The sequence below is a fragment of the Diplotaxodon limnothrissa genome, linkage group LG15, assembly GCF_057381915.1.
Source record: "Diplotaxodon limnothrissa isolate DT_005_m linkage group LG15, D_limnothrissa_male_GT1.1, whole genome shotgun sequence".
Lineage (NCBI taxonomy): Eukaryota > Metazoa > Chordata > Actinopteri > Cichliformes > Cichlidae > Diplotaxodon > Diplotaxodon limnothrissa.
Genome location: NC_140610.1, coordinates 22,006,025 through 22,033,729, shown reverse-complemented (window position 1 = coordinate 22,033,729; position 27,705 = coordinate 22,006,025). Strand labels below are relative to the sequence as shown.

The 27,705-nt window shown below is 43.9% G+C and overlaps 2 protein-coding genes and 1 pseudogene across 2 annotated transcripts; 2 read left to right on the top strand and 1 right to left on the bottom strand.

Moving 5' to 3' along the window:
* The first annotated feature begins 597 nt into the window (after nt 1–597).
* On the top strand, nt 598–10,580 carry LOC146617478 (uncharacterized). Its single transcript, XM_085373029.1, has 9 exons — nt 598–661; nt 1,072–1,304; nt 3,775–3,877; nt 4,008–4,187; nt 9,300–9,356; nt 9,517–9,606; nt 9,690–9,715; nt 10,310–10,378; nt 10,485–10,580. Exons 1-9 carry the CDS (start codon nt 598–600, stop codon nt 10,578–10,580), a joined length of 918 nt encoding a protein of 305 aa, XP_085229155.1.
* Nucleotides 10,581–20,692: 10,112 nt separating this feature from the next.
* Nucleotides 20,693–22,404, top strand: LOC146617477 (uncharacterized). The gene is made up of 4 exons (XM_085373028.1): nt 20,693–20,747; nt 21,484–21,819; nt 21,947–22,213; nt 22,370–22,404. The coding sequence occupies exons 1-4, from the start codon at nt 20,693–20,695 to the stop codon at nt 22,402–22,404; spliced, it is 693 nt and encodes a 230-aa protein (XP_085229154.1).
* A 229-nt stretch (nt 22,405–22,633) lies between these two features.
* On the bottom strand, nt 22,634–23,245 carry LOC146617476 (calcineurin B homologous protein 1 pseudogene; annotated as a pseudogene).
* Nucleotides 23,246–27,705: the final 4,460 nt, after the last annotated feature.

The window sequence follows — 27,705 nt, the reverse complement described above, 5'->3', positions numbered from 1 at the left end:
TGAGCTGAAAATTATATGATTGAAATGTTTACTATTAATAACATAGGCATGAGCCACAAAAAAAAAACAACAATATGTTGAACTTTCTGAAAGTGTAATAACCAACACCCTCAGCTGTGAGAACAGTTTGCTGTTACACTTAGTTTAAATGTCTAAAGGACATTTAGTGTGTGAAGCGTCTGTTTCTGACGGTAACACTTCTACATTCTCACCAACTCTGCCCCTTCACTTCTCAGAAAAACAACACTTCACAGACACAGTGAGGGACCAACAAGTATCAGAGCAAGAAGACGTAATCTTACCTTCACAAACGGACAGTGGGATTATCATAAGTCACTGAGCAACATTCGGCTGTCTGTTCTACGTGCTCGTTTTAGTTTTACAGGGTTTGATGGCCTGCAGTGACCTTTGACCTCTTTAATATTGTTTCGTTCCCCAGCCATTTTATAAACAACAGAAATTGTCAGAGAAAGGACTTCCTGAACAGTTAGCGTGAGATAGTGAGATAACAACCACAGGAACCGCCACAGGGAGCACAACTTTAAAGTCTGCGACTGTCATTACTGTGAGAAACAGGAAGGAGAAATACCGAGAAGCATGATGGCTGAATTCAGATGGATTCACATGTTTTTATCAGTGATACTAATGCTTCAATTAACAGGTAGGAATACAGATACGTTTATAAATGAGATTACAAAAGTTTACACTGAGGACATTATTATTATTATCATCTCAGCAGATTCTGAGTTCTATGAATGTATTACCTCACTAATAACAGGGAAGCTGATACACTTATTTTTCAGAAGCTCAAGAAGAAAGTGAGAAAAGAGAGACTATGAGAAATGATGGTTAAATCGATTTAGCTTAAAGTGTTTTTATTGCTGTACCTGTGCTTCAGTTGGTAAGGATACATCCAACATGTGTATAAGAGAAAGATTTAAAAACATTTCCAGCTCAGTGCACTAGTGAAAATGAAAAAGATACAAATGCATACATGTGTGCATAACTGTGCAAAATTATCTGTGCTCTGACATGCAGTGTTACCTTTTTGATTCTTTGTCGTGTTCTCAGGAACACTAAGTGGAGATCTTTCACTCTCCTTCACTGTCAGAGATGGAGATAAAGTCACTTTGCCTTGTGAAAATGTGATGAAGAATCATCACAACTGTAACGCTATCAACTGGCTCTTCATTGAATCAAGAAGCACACCAGCAGTAGAGCTGGTTAATCATGGACAGATCAAAGAAAAGGCCAAATCAGACAGACTGAGTGTTACAGCAGAATGCTCACTGGTTATAAAGAAGGTCACAGCTGAGGATGTTGGTCGTTACACCTGCAGACAGTTTAGAGGCAATCCAGGGAGACCGCAAGGTCCAGATGCTGTGGTTTATCTGTCTGTTGTTAGTAGTGAGTATTTGCAACACTATATTTTTGAGCTCAAACCATCCTGTTAGAACAACATGCTGACAAGTTACATTTTGAAAAAAGGAAACTTATATTTATTTGGTATTTCTCTTGAATTTCATCTTCACCAGTGACTGAACACAAGAAAGCTGTTGAGGTGACTTTAAACTGCTCTGTGTGGACATATGGACGGTGCAAACACAAAGTGAAGTGGATCCATATCAGTGAAGCTCTGGATAGAGATTACTCAAATTTAAAAACATCGGAGTCTTCTGCTCTGCTACTGTGACATTTCTGAATGATGCATCACTCATATATCAACTTATGACTTTAACTGTAGCGTAACAACAGAAGGAAAAAAAGAGCAGCTTTTTACCTTCAGCGCTCAGTCATCAGAAACCAGGAGAGATTCTGAAGAACCTTTCAAAATAACTTTGCATTAATCTGACTAATTACCTAAAATATCCGCTCATTTTATTGATCTGAAGCTTTACAGTTTTTTCTGATTTCTTAAGCACATTTTTTGTAACTATTGGCTAATTTTGCAAAACTCTTCACACAAATAAGAAAACCTGTCACCCAATAATCAAAACATTGTAGTTCTCTTGTAAAAGCAAACACAGCTAGATTAACTCTTCACACCTTCGTAAAAATGGTGTTTCCGTATCAAACAGTACACACAGGCCATCATCTACTAAGCACACAATGCACCAACTGCACACTGATGGTATGAATACAAAACACATCTGGCTTTTGCTTTCTCTGTGCACAAGGTAAGCTATGTCAGTTTGAGCTCATACTTCTGTCATAGATCCATAAGCATAGAGGGAGCCAAACTTCAAGTACTGGTGTTTATTCAAACACATCAAAACAAACACAAGTGTTTATTTCCAAGTATAGGATTATTTGCAATCGCCATAATGACTATATGGGTTACTTGGTCTGCAGTGAACATGCTTCCTCTGCCCCCAGCATCTGGTCATCTAGCAATTCTGTAAAGTAACAATTTCAGTATTTTTACATCAATGGTATTGGTGTGTTTCTCATTGGCATATGGCAGTGCTACAAATCTTTGTGCGAAGTGACTGTACTAACCGATTCTCATTTCAAGATGTCCTTATGGTACTTGCTACAGTGTAGCGGCTCGAGTTAGGCTGGACCCGTTGGCCAGCTACCCTCAGGGTCATTCCACGGTTGATTACATGGTCCACTATTGTAGCTCTGATGTCATCAGCAATTCTATTTCTTACTCTTCCTACCCTTCCTCTCCCCCTCTCCTCATCTTCCTCTCCCCCCTCCTCGTCTTCCTCTTGCTCCTCCTTGTCCTTGTCGTCCTCTTCATTCTACTTCTTCACCTCCACGTCCTCTTCCTCGGCCTCCTCTACTTCTCACTCTTTCTGCTCCCTCCATTGTACTCCGCACACACAGCTTACCTGTATTATAGTGCTTAGGCTGATTGCAAAGTGGACTAATTATCTAAAAAAGTTTTCACATGTGAAAGTGTGCCAGACAGTTGGCAAATTAGTGTTAATGATAGCCATACATGTGTATACTTTTGCTAGGAGTGTGTTGGAAATTTGGTAATTGAGTGTTGTGCAGTGAGTTGTGCCTACAGTTTTGCAAAGTGTGTGTTACAAAATTGCAAACTGAGTGCAAAGCAGTTTTTGTGCTTTTAGTTTTGCAAACTCAGTGAGTGGTTTTGCTATAAGTCTGAATAGTTTTAGAGATTGTGCTACAGGAATCACAGTTAGGGTTTCAGCATTCAGAAAAAACTGTAATTGACTGAATTTAGTTTCCTAATGAAAGGTCCACTGAATTTTATTCAGGTGAGAAATCAAATACTGCAACAACAATAAAATCAGAAACTACAACTGGAAACACAACAAAAGAGCTGGAAATCATGGATGATTCAACAAAATTACAAGGTAATCAACAATATTCAGCTTTTTTTTTTTCAATATTTCTATATTTTAGAATGAAATGTTTTAATTTCAGATACATGTTTTTTTTCCTCTGTATTCATCTACATTAAAAAACAAAAACAATCAGAAAATGACATTTAAAATATTATTTTCATGCTTTTCATGCTCTGTCTCCAGGCTCATGCTGGTACAGGCTCATCATAGTGCCTCTGGGTTTAGCAGCACTTATAGCAGCTGTTGTGGTCATCAACATCTGGACAAGAGCTGGTGAGAATGTTCACACATAAGCAAGAAGGGTTGATAAACCAGACATGAAGCTCTGAAGAAGCACTTCATTGAATCAAGAAGCACACCAGCAGTAGAGCTGGTTAATCATGGACAGATCAAAGAAAAGGCCAAATCAGACAGACTGAGTGTTACAGCAGAATGCTCACTGGTTATAAAGAAGGTCACAGCTGAGGATGTTGGTCGTTACACCTGCAGACAGTTTAGAGGCAATCCAGGGAAACAGCAAGGTCCAGATGCTGTGGTTTATCTGTCTGATGTCATCAGTGAGTATTTACACCACACCAGACCACCAGTACTTACAAGCTGTGAACAACTAAACAATATGCTAACACCTTACATTTTTTTTTTTTTTAAATGTTTGTTTGTTTGCTTTTTTCTTCGAATCTTCACCAGTGACTGAACAGAAGAACACTGATCAAGTGACTTTAAACTGCTCTGTGTGGACATATGAACGGTGTAAACACAAACTGAAGTGGATCCATGACAGTGGAGGTCTGAATAGAGATTACTCAAATTTAAAAACATTACAGTCGTCCTGCTCTGCTGCTGTTACTTTTATAAAGTCATCATACAGTCTGTTAAGGTTCAAACATTGAGGAAGGAGAGTACAAACAACCAGGTCCAGAAGATCTTGGTCAAACAATGATTTTAATGAATACACGCGTGGGAAGACCAGTCTGTACGCAGACAGCACTTGATCTTCGACTTACTCAAAGCATACACAGATTTTTATAGCATCAGGGTCTGAATTAATGACGCCCCTTCATACGTCACAGACAGGATATATACATACGTCAAATCAAAATCACAATGAGTTTTAACACAGTTTAAAAGAACGTTGTCTTCGTCTCGTCTGGAACACGAGCCCCACATCCTGCCAGACGCTGTTCCTCTTTCCAGAGACAAACATGACCAACTTCTCACCTATAAATGAGTCTACTAATGTGTGTGTGTGTGTGTGTGTATGTGTTGACCCTACATGCCCTCTCATCTCACCCGTTGCACTTCTGACCTTTTACCAGACCAGAGGCTCATCCTTATGTGTAATAACCTAACTGAAACTACATGTACTATGTTGAATAAATGTTTTAATCAAGAACCTCTACTAAGAGCTTAATAAAAGAATATAAAAGTATAACAGACAATTTGAATAACCTAGTAATTCAAATAGCCTCATCTAACCTGCTCAGAATAACTTAGACTCTGCTTTCACTTCTGCTTTCCCTTCTGCAAACTCTCTGCAACTTCCTGTCAGCCTGCAACTTATTCTTTCTAAAACACACACACTGTTTAAACCTCTGAATACAATATTAATGCTGCAGATTCTATTATTAATGCAATGGTAATGATGATTATTTAACAATAGCAGTAAAATAATTTCCCTGCTCCACAAGTCACATATCTAACTCTGACTTTAAGAAACAAGGCCAAAAAAAACCAAAAACAAAACGTCCATCAAAATCACAGGAGCGCAGGGAACAGTTCATGACTCCTCAGGGGGCCGACCCGGAGGGTGACGGTCCAGAAAATCATAGTTCATGTGATCAGGGGGCCGGCCCGGAGGCCGACGGCACAGAAGTCCATGGTCGAACAGTTCCGGGGGCCGTCCGTGCGGACGGCAATGGTGGCGACATGGAAACCGTTCAGGGGGCCGACCGTGCGGACGGCAATGGTGGCGACATGGAAACCGTTCAGGGGGCCGACCGTGCGGACGGCAACGGCGTAGAAACAGTTCAGGCGGCCGACCGTGCGGACGGCAACGGCGTAGAAACAGTTCAGGTGGCCGGCCGTGCGGAAGGCGGCGGCGGTGCCCAAGTGTCAGGCGTACCGGCCGAGGCTTGGAGGGCACAGGACCAGGTGACGCTAAAGCAGAGGCTGAGGCCGGACCAGGCGTAGCAGAAGCACAGGCAGAGGCCGGACCAGGCGTAGCAGAAGCAGAGGCTGAGGCCGGACCAGGCGTAGCAGAAGCACAGGCAGAGGCCGGACCGGGCGTAGCAGAAGCACAGGCAGAGGCCGGACCGGGCGTAGCAGAAGCACAGGCAGAGGCCGGACCGGGCGTAGCAGAAGCACAGGCAGAGGCCGGACCGGGCGTGGCTGAAGACTCTGACGAGGCCGGACCGGGCGAGGCCGAAGACTCTGACGAGGCCGGACCGGGCGAGGCCGAAGACTCTGACGAGGCCGGACCGGGCGAGGCCGAAGACTCTGACGAGGACGGACCGGGCGAGGCCGAAGACTCTGAGGCTGAAGCCGGAGCCGGACCAGGTGGAGCAGGAGCAGCTGATGCAGAAGCCGGACCAGGCGAGGACGAAGACTCTGAGGCTGAAGCCGAGGCCGGACCAGGCGAGGACGAAGACTCTGAGGCTGAAGCCGAGGCCGGACCAGGCGAGGACGAAGACTCTGAGGCTGAAGCCGGAGCCGGACCAGGTGGAGCAGGAGCAGCTGATGCAGAAGCCGGACCAGGCGAGGACGAAGACTCTGAGGCTGAAGCCGAGGCCGGACCAGGCGAGGACGAAGACTCTGAGGCTGAAGCCGGAGCCGGACCAGGTGGAGCAGGAGCAGCTGATGCAGAAGCCGGACCAGGCGAGGACGAAGACTCTGAGGCTGAAGCCGGAGCCGGACCAGGTGGAGCAGGAGCAGCTGATGCAGAAGCCGGACCAGGCGAGGACGAAGACTCTGAGGCTGAAGCCGGAGCCGGACCAGGTGGAGCAGGAGCAGCTGATGCAGAAGCCGGACCAGGCGAGGACGAAGACTCTGAGGCTGAAGCCGAGGCCGGACCAGGCGAGGACGAAGACTCTGAGGCTGAAGCCGGAGCCGGACCAGGTGGAGCAGGAGCAGCTGATGCAGAAGCCGGACCAGGCGAGGACGAAGACTCTGAGGCTGAAGCCGAGGCCGGACCAGGCGAGGACGAAGACTCTGAGGCTGAAGCCGGAGCCGGACCAAGTGGAGCAGGAGCAGCTGATGCCGGAGCCGGACCAGGTGGAGCAGGAGCAGCTGATGCAGAAGCCGGACCAGGCAAGGACGAAGACTCTGAGGCTGAAGCCGGACCAGGCGAGGACGAAGACTCTGAGGCTGAAGCCGGACCAGGCGAGGACGAAGACTCTGAGGCTGCGGCTGACGAAGCACAGGCTGGAGCTGCGGCTGACGAAGCACAGGCTGGAGCTGCGGCTGACGAAGCACAGGCTGGAGCTGGTCCTGGCGTAGCAGAGGCAGAACCAGGTGACAGTGAGGCAGCCACAGGTGGTGAAGCAGAAGGTGGCCAGACGGGCTCCTCAGGCCCTCCAGCTGACGAAGCGTGAGGCTGAACGGGCTCCTCGGGCCCGCCAGCAGACGTGGCGTGAGGCTGGACGGGCTCCTCGGGCCCGCCAGCAGACGTGGCGTGAGGCTGGACGGGCTCCTCGGGCCCGCCAGCAGACGTGGCGTGAGGCTGGACATGGCGAGGCTGATGTGGTTCTCCTGAACCTTCAGCAGACGAAACATGAAGCTGGCTGGGTTCTCCCGAACCTCCAGCAGACGAGACATGAAGCTGGCTGGGTTCTCCCGAACCTCCAGCAGACGAGACATGAAGCTGGCTGGGTTCTCCTGAACCTCCAGCAAATGAAGCATGAAGCTGGCTGGATTCTTCTGAACCTCCAGCAGACGAAGCATGAGGCTGGCTGGGTTCTCCTGAACCTTCAGCAAACGAAACATGAGGCTGGCTGGGTTCTCCTGAACCTCCAGCAGATGAAGCATGAAGCTGGCTGGGTTCTCCTGAACCTCCAGCAGACGAAGCATGAAGCTGGCTGGGTTCTCCTGAACCTCCAGCAGACGAGACATGAAGCTGGCTGGGTTCTCCCGAACCTCCAGCAGACGAGACATGAAGCTGACTGGGTTCTCCCGAACCTCCAGCAGACGAGACATGAAGCTGGCTGGGTTCTCCTGAACCTCCAGCAGACGAGACATGAAGCTGGCTGGATTCTTCTGAACCTCCAGCAGACGAAGCATGAGGCTGGCTGGGTTCTCCTGAACCTCCAGCAAACGAAACATGAGGCTGGCTGGGTTCTCCTGAACCTCCAGCAGATGAAGCATGAGGCCGGACGGGCTCCCCGGGCCCTCCGGCTGACACTGAAATTGGCCGCACCAGCTGTACCCCCGTCTCTGGCTCCAGACCGGCCTGGATAGCAGTACCACAGCAGCTTAGCTGAGCCTGATGGCTAGCTTTTCCAGGGCAAACAGTCTCTGTATAGCCGGGCTCATTAACCGGAAAAGTAGTGTCAATTTCAACAACTTCCTGAGAGAAAACATGAGGAGCCAAAATGTAATCACTCACTTGCGTTTGTGATACGGAGCGTCGGTGGCGCGCACGCCGCTTTTTCTTAGGAGTGGAAGACGGCGGAGCGATGGGTGGAAGTCCCTGGTAACTCCGAGGTCCCCCGAGAGCCAGTCGAGTTCCCCGGAAAGAGTGCTCGTGCTCCGGAATGAGCCACGGCTTCCACCGGAGCTCCTCCTCCAAGAGAGCGCAGAATATAGACTGGCGCTCGTTGTCGTCCAAGTCTATGGTGTGCGGCGCTTCCTCGCGCTGAACTGTGACAGGAGTATGGCGAGACTGTGATGAGGGCGTGGAAACTGGTGAGCTGAGAGGTGGTGACGCTGCGGCGAATCTCAGCGAACCGACACGAACACACTCAGGTTCCGGAGGCAGCAATGGAGATGACTGATTGTGGGGTTGTTGTGACTGGTGGGTGCTGGAAGCCATTTCCTGACTCGACAGTCCCTGGGCCTGCAGCATCTCCTTTATCCTCGTAAAGGCATCAACGATGGCAGGTGAGTCCGGGAGCTGGAGAAGGCGGGGATCCCTCTCCATAATAGCTTCAGCAGCGTTGATCATTACTAGCTTGCTCTTCAAATCGGGCGCTGTAAAGAAGCGGTCGAGGATCGCTTGGATCCGAGCAGTCTCCTCCAGACACTCGGTGAGAGCAGAATCCGCTGGGTCCATGACTGGTCAGTTCGTTCTGTCACGGCGGGGTGCGCCGATGTGTGCGGAAACAGGACCCAAAAGCAGATGATGACGAGGAATAGTAATGATTAACAGAAAAGTGAACCTTTATTGCGATGACGGCAGGAAATGAACCAAGAGACCAAAGCAAACAGGCAAAACACTAAGAAGCAAAACACTGAACTGACAAAACACTAAGAAACAAAACACTAAAGGTACTAAGACCAAAAACTATAACTATGACCGAGGTGGAAAAATAAACAGGCTATGACTCTGGTGAGAATAAACAGACGAACTGACAATGGCATGAAGAAAACAAAAGGCTTAAATACAGACATGAGGTGATCAGGGGAAGTGGCGACACATGAGGAAACAGCTGACTGACATGAATCTAATGACAGGACCAGGAGGAGTGAAACTAAATACAATGACCAAAGAACACATGACACTGTCAGAATAAAACAGGAAACACTAAAACTAGACATGACAATACAAACTTAACATACCAAATACGTGATGAATAATGCAAGAACTCAAACAGAAAACCCAGGAACAATAACTGCCTAAACTAAAGGCAAATAGGAAATACCACAAAACTAACAACATCTCAAAAAATGAGAACAATACAAAGAAAGCTCAAAGTGCTGGGTCGGAGACCCAGCCTGTGACAGATACAGTAACATCAGCAACAACAACAACAACAACAAGAAAAGTAACAACAACAAGAACAACAAGAACATCAAGAACAACATCACAGACTGATGACCCAGGTGATTTTTCTTTTTTTTTTTGTTTTTTTTTTTTGGGGGGGGGGGGTTCAAAGCAATGATTGAATAGTTTTTTGTTAAGTCACATGCATGTCATATTTGCAACTTTTCTACCTCTTAGACATTGAACAGTAAATGAAAAGCTTCAGATATTTGTGTTCAGGTGCAGCTCTGGTGTGGCCGTACATCCTCGTGGCTGTTATTTCAGCAGCACTTTTAATCTTTGCTGTGAAACTGATTGTACTGAAGAGAGGTGAGAGAAAATCCCACATTAAATATTAAAGCTGAATCTTCTCTGTGGTCAAGTGTGTAATCCTGTTTTTCTTTTCTTTTCAGGGACCAAAACACAAGCCAATGAAAATGTGAGTTTAAAAATAATCTTTACTAAACATTTTAATTCTAGATCAGAAGTGATGCAGTGGTTGGTGCAGCAAAAGATCAAGAAAAGAAAAAAGAGGGTGCAAAATTCATTTTTGCTTTGATTTTATAATTATTAACTCCAAAAATGACCTCAGCCTATGTGCAAAGTCCTTTCTGGTCACAAAAAAGACCCTATGGTACTGGTAGTTGGACTTTTGTGTTGCATTTTATGTGTTTTATGTCATTATCTATCTATGATTGTTGCAGATGTTTAAACACTCAAAAGTAACTGGAAGTTGCACTGATGTAATGCATATATTTATTCAGGCTTGACTTCAAATCCTTCAGTCATTTAGAAAATAATAAGGTCAAACTCACAACTTCTGCTGTTTGCATTTGTTCTTCAACATTATAAAACTAACTTTACAACATGAGACTGTGCAAGAGATAGATTTCAAACTGAAGGGAAGTGAACTGTTGCTGTCAAACTAAGCCAAAAGAAGTGGTAACAAATTTTGACATCGTTGGCAGAGACGGGTCAGTGTAGATCCTCCTGCATCTCAGAGGGCAGTAATCATGTTTTCTTTACTGTGTAGGCGGATCATGAAGATGGTGTTTCCTACATCTCCATCAGCTACACCAACAAGGCTAACAGTGAAAATAAAGTAATGCATATGATATGTTTCTGGCTTCATCGGTGCATTAGTAAATGATGTTTTCACTGTGTTGTGTTACATGTGGTGAAACATCCTGTGGTCTGTGTGCTTCCAGGTTCGGGATAAATGTGAGAGTGATGAGACAGTTACCTACTCCACTGTGAAAGCTTCCTCCACAGATCCCAGCAGCCTCTATGCTACCATAGAGTAAACAAAAAGGAAACTTAATCATCAGGTCATTGCTTCTGTGAAAAAGCTTCGTCCCTATAAGAATTATCGGTTTGCTCAGTTTAAAAGGAGGAAGCAGTTGTGTGAGTGCTTAAAGAGCAGAATTTGTAACATTTGAAAGGCTTTCAGTTTTATTTTATCTTTTGTTCAAAGTTTTGAAATGATGTACATAGATGTGTTTATTTTGCTATTTGCCTGTAAATTTTCTAAAACTGCAGTAATTTATAAGTTTAGTTTCATTTTTTCCATAAACAATTATTCAAACATTTGTGTCTCATTACTCTAAGCATCAAAAGCAGGATTAAATGGAATCAGGCATCAGAGTGGGAGGATATGTCTTTACCTGTATGAAAAACACAATTTTACATGAATGAATGAGAAAGTTTTATTATGTTGGTTGCATTTCTCTACTGACAACAAACCTTCCCTCTGGTGAGCAGGTTTTTTCACAAAGGGCTTAAACAGATGCAGATGACACGGCCATCATGGGGTGTATCTGGGATGATCAGGAAGAGGAGTACAGAAGTCTGGTGAGGAACTTTGTCGCATGGAGTCACACAAACCACCTGCAACTCAACACCTCAAAGACTAAGGAACTGGTTGTGGACTTCGGGAGGTCCAGAGAAGGTCCACTGCCGGTTCAGATAGATGGGGAGGAGGTGGAGGTGGTCAACAAGTACAAGTACCTCGGGCTGTGGGTGGACAATAAACTGGACTGGTCATGCAACACAGAGCACCTGTATAAAAAAGCCCAAAGCCGACTGTACTTCCTCAGGAGGCTGAGGTCTTTAAACATCTGCAGAAAGACCCTGTATTTCCCTCAAGCTATCGTCCAATTTCTCTTTTAAATGTAGACCTTAAAATAATCTGCAAAGCTCTTTCAAAGAGATTAGAGAAAATGACCCCCCTCTTAATTCATCCTGACCAAACTGGTTTCATAAAAGGTCGGCACTCCTCAACAAACACTCGTAGATTACTTAATTTAATAGACTACTCATACGATAAAAACATCGAAGCCATAATATTATCTCTAGATGCAGAAAAAGCATTTGACAGAGTTAACTGGAAATTTTTATTCGCAACTTTACACAAATTTGGTTTTGGAAACTCTTTCATAAACTGGATAAGAATATTATACAATTCCCCAACAGCTCGTATCAGAACAAATGACCAGACATCCTCCAGCTTCTGTCTCCTGAGGGGCACCAGACAGGGATGCAATTTTTATCGAACCTCTAGCAGCAGCATTTAGACAGGCTACAACAATTAAGGGCATAAAATGTAAGAACATAGAACATAAAATCAGTCTCTATGCGGATGATGTGTTGCTTTTTCTGCAAAACACACAAACCAACCTCTCTGAGGTAATTACTCTAATAAACTGGTTTTCAAGAGTTTCAGATTATTCAATTAACTGGCCAAAATCTACAGTTCTCCCCATTAACTGCTCCTTCCATAATTCTTCCTCTGCCTCACTGCAATCCGGAAATATTAAATATTTAGGTATTAATGTTTCTTCTAAGCTTTCAGACTTAACTAAATTAAACCACATCCCACTTCTAAAGAAAGTAGAAGGCGATCTGACTAGATGGAAATCTTTACCCATATCACTCATGGGAAGGGTCGCCACTATAAAAATGATGATCTTGCCAAAAATAAATTACTTATTTTTGATGATCCCTAACAAACCATCACAAGATTGGTTCAGATCTCTGGATTCATATATTTCCAAATTCCTTTGGAAAGATAAACCCCCGCGTATCAGCTTAAAAACGCTACAAAGAACCAAGGATAGAGGAGGATTAGATCTGCCTAATTTTCATCAATACTTCTTAGCCAACAGGCTTCAGTTCATCTCAGAATGGTTAAAACATACCTTCTTAGTTGAGCCTTGGCTAGATGTTGAACAGGCACTATGCAAGGATCTAGAGATTTCAGACCTACCATTTATTAGCTCAAACATCAAAAGACATGAATGCTTTAAAAGTATCAACATCAGCTTTTCTCTGACAGCATGGTGGGAGTTTCTAAAAATAACGGAGTCTTCATTAATCCCATGCAAACGTACACCTATCTGGAATAACCCTGACATATTACAAAACAATAATATGATTAATTTCCCAGAATGGAGTTGTAAAGGAATTAAATACTTAGAACATATATTAGAGGGAACAGAATTTATTCCATTTGACAGACTAGTTGCACAATATGGGATCAACAAGACAAGATTTTTAGAATATCAACAAATTAAATCCATAGTAAAAAAAAAATTTAACCTCAGTCAAGTTGAATTACAAACACCACTAAGTGCGGCACATTTTCTTACTCTTAAATCCCCCAAATTATTATCTAAAATATACAGAACACTTTCTAAATTAGATGAATCAATATCCCTTCCTATTGCAAAGTGGGAAGCAGATTTATCAGTCAGCTTAGACCAAAACTTCTGGTCTCAGATTTGCTCAAAAACCTTTAAATTAATTAAAAATCCCAGTCTGCAATTAATACAATACAAAATACTACATAGAGTGCACTATACAGGTCATCAGATGTTCAAGATGGGCTTTACATCTTCCAACAACTGCTCACACTGTCAAGGCAATACACCAGACAATTACATCCACGCTCTTTGGTTCTGTCCACCAGTGCAAAAGTTTTGGCGCGAGATATGTGAAGACTTATCAAAGTGTCTGAAATGTAACATTCCAACTTCCCCCTTAGTGTGTTTACTGGGCAGCTTAGATAATGTCACTTCAGAAAAGAATATAGCCCATATGATTTTCACTGCCCTATGCATAGCCAAGAAAACAGTCCTCATGAACTGGAAAAATAAAAATAATCTTAATTCTAACCAATATAGAAATTATCTATTAGATTACATTAGTCTTGATACAGCCTCTGCCACCACATCAGATCAATTGCTCTGGGCTCCTTTTATCAGCTCCATCACCTAGTGGGGGTGGGGGGTCATAGTTTGGTCCCGCCTTCACTGTTGTGATCGGTGTGGGGGTAGGGACAGGCTTGGGGCGTCGGGGGGTTCCCCGGAGGCAACTTCCTTGGGGGGCTCAACCCGGGGTAGCGGTCATGTCCGGTTGGGGGCTCTGTTGGCTCTCAGGTGACTGTTTCCTCGCGGCTGCGTGCAGCGGGGCTAGGGGAGGGTCTGTGCTGATGGACGTGGGTTACTGACCTGGTAGCCTGGCTGGCCCTGGGTGGGTCCGGGATGGGCGTGAGGTTCTAGGGGTGCTCCGTCTCTGGGCCGGGGCCCGGGCCGGGCCTTGGGGGCTTGGGTCCTGGTTGGTGTGTTGCCGGGGTTGTGGGCGGGTGGGTGCATGGGGGCCCGGCCCTGGAGCAGGGTGCCGCCGGTGCGTCGAGCCACCTGGGGGGCTCTTCAACTGGTGGGGGAGATGGTCACATCTTGCAGGAGCTCTCCTCTCTTCAGGAACTCTCTCTGCAGGAGGGGGAGATACAGGAGAGGTGGAGGAAGATCTCAGCCTGGGCGTTTACTGTCTTATGTAGTCTGGAAGATGAGTGGATGGTGGGATGGGTGCAGTTTTCTCTGTGGTGGGGTTGGGTGGACTGTCCCGGGCTCTGTGGGGCCGGGGGGCGCTGCTGCACTGGGCCCCGGTCTGGTTGGGCCTGAGCCCCCTTTCCCTGGCGGGTCGCGGAGTATGGGAGTGCCTACTGGGGTCAGCGGGGGAGCTGGCCCCAGGGAGGGGTTACCTGCCCCTCCCTTCCTTCCCTCCCCATCTCCAGCTGCCTCCCTCTTCCCGCTCCACCACAACCACCCACACATGCAGGCCTTGGAGTAGGGGTATGTCACCAGGGTGCGGAGGAGGCTACCCCCCCCCCCCCGTCCCCTTCTGGCTGCCTCTGCCTCAATTTTATCCCACAACTTAGACATTCACATTATTCACACTCTCATTACACATACATTTAGGATCTTGGGGGTGGGAACAATCACGGAGTCCAAATTACCATCAGGGTGTACACCTCACCCCTGGCGTCGTTGCCCACCTCTCAATTTTAAATACACTTAGACATTGAGGGCTAGCAGGAGGGACCATGCGCTTACCTGCTGCTCCTTGGCAGGTAGCTCCATGCCCTCCTGGGTTTTAATTGCACCTTAGAACACATGCATCAACACTACAATGAGCGGGTGGAGGGAGGTTTGGAATCTTCTCCCACCCCCGTTCTCTGCGGCCTGCTGGAGCGGGAGGGCTAGGAGGAGTTGGCCGTCCGACTGCGGTCTGGGGTGTGGGGCCTCCCTGCTGCTACGGAGTCGGGGTGGTCTGCCTCTCCCCACCGCAGGGAAAAGGGTAACACCACCTGGGTCTGGGTGCAGTTCCCCCCTCCAGGGGCAAGGGTACCTAGACCCGGTTTGTAGAGTACGCTTGGGGAGTGTGATCGTGTGTACAGCGTCTCTTTATGTCTGTCTCCACGTTGGTTGAGTGTGGAGTAAGTGCACATGAGAGCATGAGGGTGGGAATGAATGTTTGTGTCTGTGTGTGCCTGTATGTCTGGGTCTATATGTCAGGTTGGGTATCAGACGCCACCTCTCTGGGGACACCTCAGGCCCTCCAAGGTTTGGAGGCCTATCTCCCCCCACCACTTCCCCTGCCAGTGGCGGACTCCCTCAGGTGTCGGTGCGTTGGTGGTTCTTTGTGTCTGGGGGTGGGCGTCCAGGTACACACCGGCTCACTCCTTGGCGGCTGCTTATCGGGGCCTGGAGCCTGGGGCTCGCTCGGGCCCCTTCGGAGGTGGGGTGCCCCCGGCCTCTCGGCCTGGGGCTCGGTCACTCAGGCGCAGCTGGGGGCCGGCGGAGCTCATGGGCGCGTCACTGCAACTCCCCCTGGCTTCTGCTCCGCGGCTGCCCCTCTGTTGGTCTTCCATGGTCTCTTGTGTTCTGGGGGCCTCTGGATGTCGAGAGTTTGACCTCCTCCATACCCGCTTCACACCCTGGAGGACGGGGCTGTGGCCCCCCCACACTCCCTAGCAGATCGTTACATGGAGAAACCTTTGGAATACAAGCATGCTGATCCACACAGGTGTACACACGGGTGTTCACTGCTCGTAGACCCAAATTACACCTTTCTTGGCCGCTACTTCGAAGCACATCTGTCCTGCGTGCTGCACAACAACATTGAATATTTAGTATTTACTGCTGTTTACACTTAGCTAGATTAATGCGATGGTGTTGTGTTTAGTATGTTGCTTTGTTTTTTTTGCTTGTTTTCTATTTTTCTCTCAACAGGTGATCCAGGAGATTTTTATTTTTTTTCTCCCCCCCTTTCTCACTGTCCCTCTCCCCTTCTGTTTTTCCTTTCCTTCCTCTTTCTTTCTTCCTTTCCTATCCCTCACTCATGTCTGTCCCGTCTGTAACATCTGAAAATAAAATATAATAAATAATAAAAACAAAGATCGACCAAATGGACCAATACGGCAATGCCACGATGATCCATTTGGCAAAGTAAATCCATTGGGTATCCTTGTTGGTCTTCAGACAACAATTCTGATGGCTAAAGAACCAAATGGGACAGGCAGAAAAAAAAAAAAAAAAAAAAAAAAAAAAAACATCTGCAGGAAGCTCCTGAGGATGTTTTACCAGTCGGTGGTTGCTGGAGTACTTTTCTATGCTGTGGTGTGCTGGGGGAGCAGCACAGCAAAGAAGGACTCATCCAGGCTGGAGAAACTGATCAGGAGGGCTAGCTCTGTGGTCGGCATGAAGCTGGACACTCTGGTGACAGTGGCAGAGAAAAGGACATTAAAGAAACTGCTGGACATTATGAACAATGCTGGGCATCCTCTGCACACGGCCATAAACAATCAGAAGAGTCTGTTCAGTGACAGGTTGCTTCTCCCCAAGACAAGAACTAACAGACTTAAAAACTCCTTTGTCCCACACGCCATCAGACTGTTTAACTCCTCTCTGGAGGGGAGAGGGAGGGGAAACAGGAGGACAAAGGAGGGGGGAACAACTAAGCTGTAGTGCCTCTTCACCTCACTGTGCAATACCTTTTGTGCAATACTTTTGTAAATAGTCAACGGTGCAATAGACTCAATACTTGAAATGTGCAATTCACTTGTATTTTTATTTTTTTTATTCCTATTTATTCTATTTATCCCCTTTGTATATTTTATTTATATTTGTCTCTGTATTTATATATATGTGTGTGTGTGTGTGTGTGTGTGTGTGTGTGTGTGTGTGTGTGTGTGTGTGTGTGTGTGTGTGTGTGTGTGTGTGTATATATATATAACAATTCTCTTTTTGTAACTGTAACTTCGGTCGTTGCTGTGCTTTTCTTTGGAAGTCGAATTTCCCAGAGGAACCCACCCGAGGGATTAATAAAGTTCTATCTTATCTTATCTCTTATCTTAAACTTATCTAAATGAAGAAATTCAGTTCAAGACACCTGAGATTGATCATAAATCAGGACACATACATATGAGAGTTAAAGTGAAAGGAGACAATATCCACTGCAAGTTTAGAATATCTAAAGGACACACAGGCTACACACACAGTGACATTAAACTGCTCTGTGTCCACATATGAAGAATACAAATACACTGTGAAATGACTATATAACAATGACAATGGCGTGTGGATATCACAGTCTACCTGCTCAGCTAGTGTGACCTTTACAACATCTGATCATATTTACCAATCCAACAATTGTTGGAGATTTTGAAGTGCAAAGTGACACATGGTGGAAAAGGTGGACGGTGGATGTTTTTCCCATTGACTGACTTGGAGAGTGGCCCAAAAAAGTAAATAACAGCACAGGTCAGTGTTGAACAGATTTAAGCACCTGCTCCGATCAAAGTTTAGTGTTGGATTATTTAGACCTTGATCAGATCAATAACATTGAACAAATACATTTATTTCATTACATGACAAGCTTATTGTCATCTGTGAAGTCAGTGAAAACAGTTGTTCAGTAAAGTTACAGTCATGACCACAACCATACCCAAGTATATTACTTTAACCAGGACTAATGAACTTTCCCTGAACCTGCAAACGTTTTTGGACCTTAGGTGTTTTTTTAACCACAAGGGTGTATAGACAAAATACAACAATAGGAAACCCAACAACAGTGTTTTCAGTTTGGAATTATATTGGATATTATATTATTTAGATTTATATATTATATTTTCTATTATATTTTCTGTTCTGTCTTTTTTGGATTGTTCTCTTTTATTTACAGTTTTATTTTTGTTGCCTGCACTTTCTAATAAATTTCACTTCCTTTGTATTTGCCTCCTTGATTAGTCGCAGCAGTGTTTGTTTTCCCATCTAGTTTACCTTCCTTCATTACCTGTTGTGTATTTAAACACACGTTGCTGCTGGAGTGTATACTTGCTTAATCGATTAGTTGCGGCAGTGTTTGTTTCCCTTTCATTTCCTGTGGGTGTAACCACTCATTCTGTTCGATGCTTACTGTCTGTCTGCTTATGAGATTTCCTGTTGTATATTCAGCTTTGTTTGATGGATATTGTTATCTGGTCCCTGTTGGTTTTTTCCTTGCCCCAATAAAAGTTTGGCTTTTGTTTTGGATACACACTTTTCAATCAACATCACTGTTTTGTTATTAGTTTTATGTCTACTGGAGTGTATAATGGAAGATGTTAGGCTGAAGTTCCCCATGTAACAACCAGCTTCATTTATTTTTGTAACAATTACTGTTGTCCAGAAGGGGGTGCTGTATAATAATTGCAAGAAACTAAGCTACCAAATAGACACATACACTAACTGGTTTAAAAAAACAATACAATAGAAAATGAAGAACTTTTTTTTCATATTTTATTTTTTCATAAATGAGTGTTCTTTATGTAAATAAGACGCCAGTGATGTTTCTTTAAGCAAAGCAAATTAAAATAGTTGCAGTCCAAAAGATGAAAAAATAAACATCCAAATTCAAACTCTCTCTGCTTAAGTATGTCATTAATCTGCACTCTGAAAAGTAATGGTGACATTTCTACTTCTCTGGCATATTCTTAGTAGATCTTTCTCTTTCCTTTACTGTCAGAGACGGAGATAAGGTCACTTTGGAGTAAAGGAAAACAAAGGAACAAAGGAAGCAAAACCCAAGACAATGCACACATGGAACATGTTGTGGAGGTTTTCCATTTAAATAAAGCCTGCAGACGAGCGGTGAGCGGTAGCTAACATTCTTTAATCCAAACACACAAAGAACAGAAAACCAAGCTTGTGGAGAGCCTACATGACCGCGGGGCAGGTCAGCAGAGTCTCACTGAGCCTAGCATGGCTCTCAGTTAAATACCTTCTTCAGGAACAAAAGGCAGTACACAGCTGTTTCACACATTAAGGTTCACACTCCCTTCAAGGTTCAAGGTTCAAGGTTCTTTATTTGTCACATGCATAGTTATACAAGTATAACACACAGTGAAATGTAGCCTGACACGCTCCTCGACATGTGCAAAAATTGGGGGGGGGGGATGTAGAGGAAGAACATTATATATATATATATACATTGGGTGAATGTGCAGTAGTAGCAGCAAGCAGGTGAATTCTGTACATTAATATGAATAGACATCTGACTATTTTACAGGATAGACAATATAAACATATTTAAAATTAAAGGAATTGAAATGTACATTGTGCCTTGGTTTAGTGTCTGGAAGAGTCCTGTCTCAGTCAATTATAGATGATGTGAGAGGGCGGGTGTGTGTGTTTAGGGCACGGATGGCTTGGGGATAGAAGCTCCTCTTGAGTCTCTCTGTCCTTGCCTGGAAGATGCGGAACCTTCTACCAGATTGCAGAAGTTGGAACAGTTTGTTGCCAGGATGGGACGGGTCCTTCAGTATCTGCGCTGCTCTAGTCCGGCATCTCCTGGTGTAGGTGTCCTGAAGCGGGGGGAGAGCAATCCTGCAGCAGCGTTCTGCTGTACGGATCACTCTCTGGAGAGCTTTTTGGTCCTTCACACAGCTGTTCCCAAACCACGATGTCATGTTCTGTGTGAGGATGCTCTCCACAGCGCCTGTATAGAAAATCCTGAGGATCTTTGGAGAGACCCTGAACTTCCTCAGTTGTCGTAGGTGATACAGGCGCTGCCTAGCCTTTTTGGTCTGGACCTGAATGTGGGCAGCCCATGTCAGGTCTGAGGAGATGTGGACACCAAGATACTTCACACTTCCTTACAACACCTCCACCATTTGTCTTACAGTATGGGTGTCAGACATGTTAAAATCCAGTGGCACCAAGGCATTATACAATAAAATAATGTGATTAATACATAAGTAAAAGAAATTCCTATACAAACACATGCTCAACAAAATAAGACAGGAAATGAGAAAGGTAAACAGGGGTGCTAGTTTCAGTCATTATGCAAATCCAGTGTTATAAGGATGGGGAAAGGATGAGACTAAAGCAGTCACTTGAATGAGTGGCACTGAAAATGTGAAAACCTGCCACTGCATCCACATGAACAGAACTAGCTTTTACACTAAGGGAGGAATAAAGCCAAAGCAACTAGGACCTGAGAACTAAATACATTTTTTTAGGTTGCAAGAAAGTAAAGCAATCTAAAATACAAAATATTCCCACTTATGTTTATTCTGGTCATTTGTGGATAACACCTCCCCCGCTCTGCTGCTGCTCATTAAAAATGAATTAAACAAGCTAAATCATTAAGAGCAAAGTCTTGCTTACCATCACCAACATGGATTCTGTTAAACACTGAACAAGCAATATGAGTTTGCACAAGACAATTGGTACAAATACATACTTTGATATATGGCAGTGGACAGGAAGTGTGCTGTGGCTTTAGTGGAGATAAAACTCTACAACACATTATTTAATATCCTATAAAATTACTCTTATTTACCTCCACCAAAATTAGTAAGACTGCAGTGTCAGTTTGGTTGAGAAGGGGTCTACACATTTGAAAAACTGAGGGAATTCATATGATCTACATTAAAAAATAAATACAAGAAATAACCATAACATTGAAAATGACCACAGCCTGAATGAGGAGGAGACAGGAAGTAAACTAGATAGGCATGTGTCTTTGACAAGTACAACAGAGTTTGCCAGTTATAGATGTGACAAAATGAGAAGGAAAACCAGAACAAAACGTGATGATTGAACACAAATTCTTCAACATTTCTCTGTTTCTGTTGCTTCTTTTTTCAGGTAAGGAAACCTTTATTTACAACTAAAACCTTTTTGCTATTTTACTTAATCTCAACAACAAATTTCAAACACACATTTTCAGATATGAAAATTAATTAGCTTTGAAAACCTCTTCCTACTGTAACACTTTATCAGCATCTAACTTACTGAATAGATTATTGTTAAGATTAACAGATGCATGAAGTAGTTTTGAATAATTCACTGTCTTAATGATAGACGTCTGATATTGATAAGTATGTTCAGTTACAATAGTCACCAAACTCTTGTTTTGTCTCAATTATTAGGTGTAATTTCTACATCAATTTTCTTTTACCTACTTTAGCTTTTATGCTGTGATACTTTCTGTTTGCTTTCTGCATTTATTTTTATATTCCTCCTTTGGAGTCTTTGTGGAGCAAATCAGCTGAACTTGTTGTTTTGAACTGGTTGTTAAGAGTAAGCTGAAAGTCTTTATGAGGACATTATGATTCACTAATTAAAGGAAGCTCTCCGTGTATCTAGATGTATTACAAGGTCTGTGTTTTTTTTATATTTGTGCTTCAGTTTGAAGGTAAGGATACATGTAACACGTAAGAGATTTTTTTTCTTCTTTTGAGTTTTACTTTATTTTGAAATCCAAGAGAGCTGTGCTTTTGTTTGACAACCCAAATCAAGTTTTTTGTTAGTTCTTTTGTAATAAGAATGTAAATCGTCTCCGTTCAGACAACTATTGTTTTTTTTTCTGTTATATTCTCAGGAGATCTAAGTGGAGATCTTTCACTCTCCTTCACTGTCAGAGATGGAGATAAAGTCACTTTGCCTTGTGAAAACATGATCAAAAACCATCACAGCTGTGACACTACCACCTGGCTCTTCACTGATTCAAGAGGAAAAGCAGCAGTAGAGCTGGTTAATCTTGGACAAATCAAAGAAACAGTCAAATCAGACAGACTGAGTGTTACAGCAGAATGTTCACTGGTTATAAAGAAGGTCACAGCTGAGGATGTTGGTCGTTACACCTGCAGACAGTTTAGAGGCAATCCAGGGAAACAGCAAGGTCCAGATGCTGTGGTTTATCTGTCTGATGTCATCAGTGAGTATTTACACCACAATATGTTGAAGTTCAAACTGTGTTGTTAGAGCAACATCATAAAACATTACATTTAGTGAAAAGAAATGTATTCATACTTTTTAATTCTTCTTGCGTTTATCTTCACCAGTGACTGAACAGAAGAGCAGGGATCAGGTGACTTTAAACTGCTCTGTGCAGGTACATGGACATTGTGAACACAAAGTGAAGTGGATCCATTACAGTGAAGGTCTGAATAGAGATTACTCAAACATAAAAACATTACAGTCGTCCTGCTCTGCTACTGTGACTTTTGTAAATTCTTTATACAGTCACATATCTAACTCTGACTTTAAGTGTAACGTAACAACAGAAGATGGCAAAGAGCAGCTTTTTACCTTCAGCCCTCATTCATCAGGTAAGAAAGGAGGAGAGATTTTAATGATTATGATAAAATTTTGAAAGTAACTTCACATTATTTGCTTATTTTAACAACTTAAAGTTTTAACTGACAGACAATTTATACAGACAATTTATTAGTGAAAGGGCCACTGAATCTTCTTTTTTCATTTAGGTGAACAAACAAACAAACATAATCACAAGGTCTAAAATCACCTTAAAAGTTGTAAATGCCAGCATTGAATGTAGATGTATGTATTGATGTGTTTCTTTGGCATCAACAGCAATAAAGCAGAGGTACGAGATGCTTTACAAAATGTACAAAATAGTTTAAATAGCAACATTCAAATAACTTGTGTAACACTTTCTATCCTAACTCTTTCATACAACTTTATCACAAACAAATTACAAAAAAAAAAATGATAACAATAATGAAACTTTATCGCAGGAACCAGCTGCTCATCATCTGTTCCACATCCACCTTTTCCATGACCTTAATAAACTCATTGAAGGAAATGCAGCCATCTCCGTTTGTGTCAGCCTCCTGGATGGTCCTATCAGCAATGCTGCCGAGTTCTTCATCTGAAACGTTGACTCCAACAATCATCCGCAAGACCTGCAGGAGCTCATCTCGGGAGATCTTGCCATCTCTGTCCAGGTCATATAGACGGAAAGCAAAAAGCAGCTTGTTTGTTCTGCTGTTCAGGGGCTCTGTAGCTGAGGGGTTCTTGTTCTTCTCGTTGTCTTGGTCGATTGGTCTGAAGTGAGCCAGGGTCCGCACGAAGCCCCGGAAATTTACCTGGTCCTCTCCCTCAGGAAAGAATCCGTTGGTGATTATATCTCCCAGAGGGTTGATGGCCAACTCGGGGATTCTATGGAAATCATCTCGACTGAGGGTGCCGTTTCCCCCTTTATCCAGGCTGGTGAAACGTCTGTACAGGTGAGTGATCTTCCTGTGGGAAAAGCCAGTTTCCTTCTTAATTTCTTCAATGTCCTCAATTTCCTCTTCTCTGAGTAATCTGCTGAGTAATCTGGACACTATGGATCCCATGGTGAGATGTTAACGGAACTTTACAATTGAGATGATTCGCTAAGGCGTCTTGCGCAAGCTCTCCAAGTGTCTCTATTAAAGTTAGCAAAAAAGCTAACTAACTGAAGGAAACGGTTTCCAGGGCCTAATCCGTGGATCGACTTCCTTCGAGGCGTGGACGTCTATCAGCAGAGAATGTACCTTCACCTATCAGCAGAGAATGTCCCTTAGTCTGTAACACAGTCAAATATATTCTCAAGTAATATTCAAGCATGCCATTCAGCGTGTTAGTACGAGCTCGGGAGCAGCTTGGGAGAACAAGAAAACAGAGACTGCTTCAGGTTGTCTTCCCAAAGTGACTCAACTTTATTCACAAGTACAACAGTTTATATAGAGGGTAAAATTCATGAGACAGCAGATTATCAGTTTAAACCAGTACAGACCAAGATAAGGCAGCGTCTTCCTGCCCTTGGGTGAAGAAGCATCCTTTGTGTAGTGTATCAGTTCAGCTACAATTGTGATTATCTCAGCGACATATTTTCAAGGCACAAAACAAAGAGTTCTTTCATTAGTGAAAACTGAAACAAACCATTTGGCCTTCAACAGGCGTCTAAAAGATTAAGAAACTAATGTAGCTGAGGGAGTGATCTCTGTGGTATTTCAACCTTGTACCAGCCTGTGATTCTCACACATCAATTCTTGGGTCAAAGAGAAAAATAACTAAAACAAAGGGGCCTTATTGAATGACAGAGTTTTCCTGCATAATGTCACTATAAAACAATATCCAGTAAATGCTACCATGGTACTAAAATACCTAACAGTTCCCCTCTTTTATTATTTTTAAAAATAATAACTCAAATAGAAAGGAAAAATCACAAATGTAATAACATAATATAAAAAGCAAATCATAAAATGTAATAGTTCACAACCTAATGTTCAATATACACATCAGGAACATCATTGGTAACATCTGGCACATCCTCAGGATCAATTTGTGCTAATTGCAAATACATTGAAGTAGCTGTACTAGTAGCTATATGGGTTATCATTGAGAATGTGGCTTGCAGAAATGTGAACAGGGTTGCACTTTACAATACGAAATAGTAAATAAAAATCCTAAGGTTAATGCAGTAGATATGATTAATAACCTAAATATATAAAAAAGACAGTTCTTTAGTCGTCTCCTGGCCTGGTCCCAGGTTCGAGAGACACCGTATAAGCGTCGTGTGATGACAATGGGCATTTCATTTTCTCCATTATCAGGATGAAACGAGTCTATCTTTATCAGGTTAGACATTGTGTGGTACTCTAGGCTTTCTGTTCCTGCTGGATGTTCGAGTACCTTGTTGTTGTTCTTTCAGGCGTTGTGTGTTAATCAGTGATTGTGTGTGTGTAGGTGGATTGGATCCGGGCGTTGGCTCGCCTGAGTCGTCATCTACTTGATCCGACGCCTTAGGTGGTTTGGTGGGGCTGGTCTTAACCCTGCTGGCATGAATCCACTGAGGTTGTCCGTCTGTTAGGATGCTGGTTCTCGTCACTGCAAGTACAGTCTGGGGGCTGGAACACGCGGCCTCCCCGAGTGCCCTTGGTTTTAGCGACTTTACCAACACCGCATCTCCTGGTTTCCACGGATGGGTTGGATCTATGGAAGGGAGAGGCTGAGAGAGACAAACTTTCTGATAGTTATTATTCAGTGTTTCTACCAGGTTATGAACATAGTCAGACAATGCAGTGTCTATGTCCCCTTCCAATAGCGGTGCCCCTCTGGAGGCTGACCATGGTGTTGGAAACGGTCTTCCCATGATTATTTCAAATGGAGATAATTTGGTTGCTGCGGATGGAGTCATTCTAATCTCGCAGAGGATTTGAGGAAGTAGTTTGATCCAGGTCATTCCTGTTTCTATCATTGCTTTAGTCAGGCGATTTTTTATGGTCCTATTCATTCTTTCTACAACTCCTGAACTCTGAGGATGGTATGGTACATGATATTTCCAGTCTATTGCTAGAGTTTTAGCACACTTTTGAATTACTTCTGATGTAAATGAAGGTCCTCTATCACTGTTAATTTGGTGAGGTATTCCAAATCTGGGTATTATTTCATTGCACAACTTTTGACAGACTACTTCTGCAGTTTCTTTTGATGTTGGATAAGCTTCTACCCATTTACTAAATTGATCCACTATTACCAGTAAGTACTTGATGCTTCCTTGTGCTGGCATGTGTGTAAAATCAATTTGTAATGTATGAAATGGGAAATCTGGTTGTGGTAAATGCTGATGTTTTGCTTTTGGTTTTCCTACATTAGTTCGTGCACATGTTAGACAGGTTGCTAATATGCGTTTTACTGCGTGTGATGTTTTCTCGATTACAAATCTTGATTTTATTGCTCCTATTACCCCTCTTTGTCCGACATGACTCACACCGTGAAAATGGCGGACAAGGATTGGCAGTAGTGAAGATGGGAGGGCAATCAAACCCTCAAGGTTTTTGTATAAGCCGTCTCTGTTATCTAAGGTACAATCATTACTTTCCCAGTAAGTGTAATCTAAGGCAGAGGCTTGCTCTTGTATGAATTTTAGGTCAACATTTGTTTCTAAATAGTCTGGGAGCATGACAAGTGGCAGCTGTAAAGGCAAAGATAATACTTCCTTTCTGGGTGGTTGCTGTGAGGCAGCAGCTGCTTTCGCGGTTACGTCTGCAAGAGCATTTCCCACTGCTTCGTCTGTGTCAGCCGTGCTGTGCCCCTTCGTTTTAACAACTGCAATTGCCGATGGCAGCTGTATAGCCTGCAAAAGTCTTTGAACAAGGTCAGAATTAGCGATCGATTTTCCATCAGCAGATCTAAATCCTCTTTGTCTCCACAATGTGCCAAAGTCATGCACCACACCGAATGCATAACGGCTATCAGTGTAAATTGTTACCCGCTTATCCACATGTAACTCACAGGCGCGTATTAAAGCCATGAGCTCTGCTTTTTGTGCTGAGTGAAATGGTAATGAGTGAGCCTCTAGTATGATGTCAGGCAATGTCACCACCGAATAGCCACAAAGAAATGAGTTGTCATTTGGTTTTGAACAGGACCCGTCCACATAAACAACGACTGAGTCTGGGATTGGTGTCTGCTCTAAGTCTGGGCGTGGTGCTGTGGATTCCTGTATACGTGTCATACAATCATGATCGTCAGGGTCGTCTGAACCATCCTGTCGGTCAGAGGAACACAGCATACGAATGAGTAAGTGTGCTGGCGAATTGGGTGTGCTGCTTGCTTTTATAGTGAGATTTGCTGTTGAAGTCAGTGTAGCTTCATAACCTGAGCGACGTTGTGCGGTCATGTGTTGTGTAGTTATGTTTGCTAGAATGGTCGTGACCTGGTGATTGGTGTGTAGAATAGTGTCATGTGAGAGTGTGAGCTTCTCGCAGTCCCTTATCATGATAGAGCAAGCTGCTACTGCTCTCAGGCAGGCCGGCATCCCCTGAACTACTGCTGGCAGCACCTTTGAGTAGAAGGCTACTGGACGGTAGCCACAGCCATGCTCTTGGGCCAATACACCTGCACAGGTTGTGCCGTTCTCTGTGACGTACAGGTGGAACGGTAAGTGGTAGTCAGGCAGACCCAAACAAGGGGCGGAGGTCAGCGCTCCCTGTAATGCATTGAAAGAGGCAGTCATTTCTGTGGACCACAGTATTCGAGGAGGCTTGTCTTTTTTGCAGCATTCACGCAGAATGTGGTCATGAAAAGAACAGTCTGGTATCCACTGTCTGCAATAGTTCACCATGCCTAGGAAAGACAGCATTTCCTTCTGTGTAGTGGGCTTAGGGACAGAGGTCACAGCTTTGACCCTGTCTGTAGTCATGGAACGTTGTCCGTGAGACAGTGTAAATCCCAAATATTGAACAGAAGTCTGACAGTACTGCATTTTCTTTGCTGATGCTTTGTGGCCAGTCTGTTGGAGGTGCTAGAGTAGCATGTGTGTGGCAGTTTGACATAGTTTTTCACTTTCAGCACAGAGGAGGAGATCATCTACATACTGGATCAGAGTACAGCCCTCTGGAGGAATGAAGCCGTCCAGGGTAGCACGTACCACCATTGAGAAAGCCGCAGGGCTGTCTACCATGCCTTGGGGTAAGCGAGTCCATGTGTACTGCTTATCTCTATGTGTAAAAGCAAATATCGGCTGTGTGTCCTCATGCACAGGTACTGAGAAAAAGGCGGAGCACAAATCCACCACAGTAAAATGTGTGGCTGTTGCTGGAATAGATGTCAGTATGCTGGGGACATCTGGGACAAGAGGAGGTAGAGGCATAATGACTGCATTAATTTGCCTTAAGTCTTGTGTGAAACGCCATACGCCAGGTTTGTTAGGCTTTGGCACAGGATTGACAGGAGTGTTATATGGAGATACTGTGGGCTTTATTACTCCAGCTGTCAATAAATCTCCTATGATGATGTCTAAGGCTGCGGCTTTTTCAGTGGAAATGGG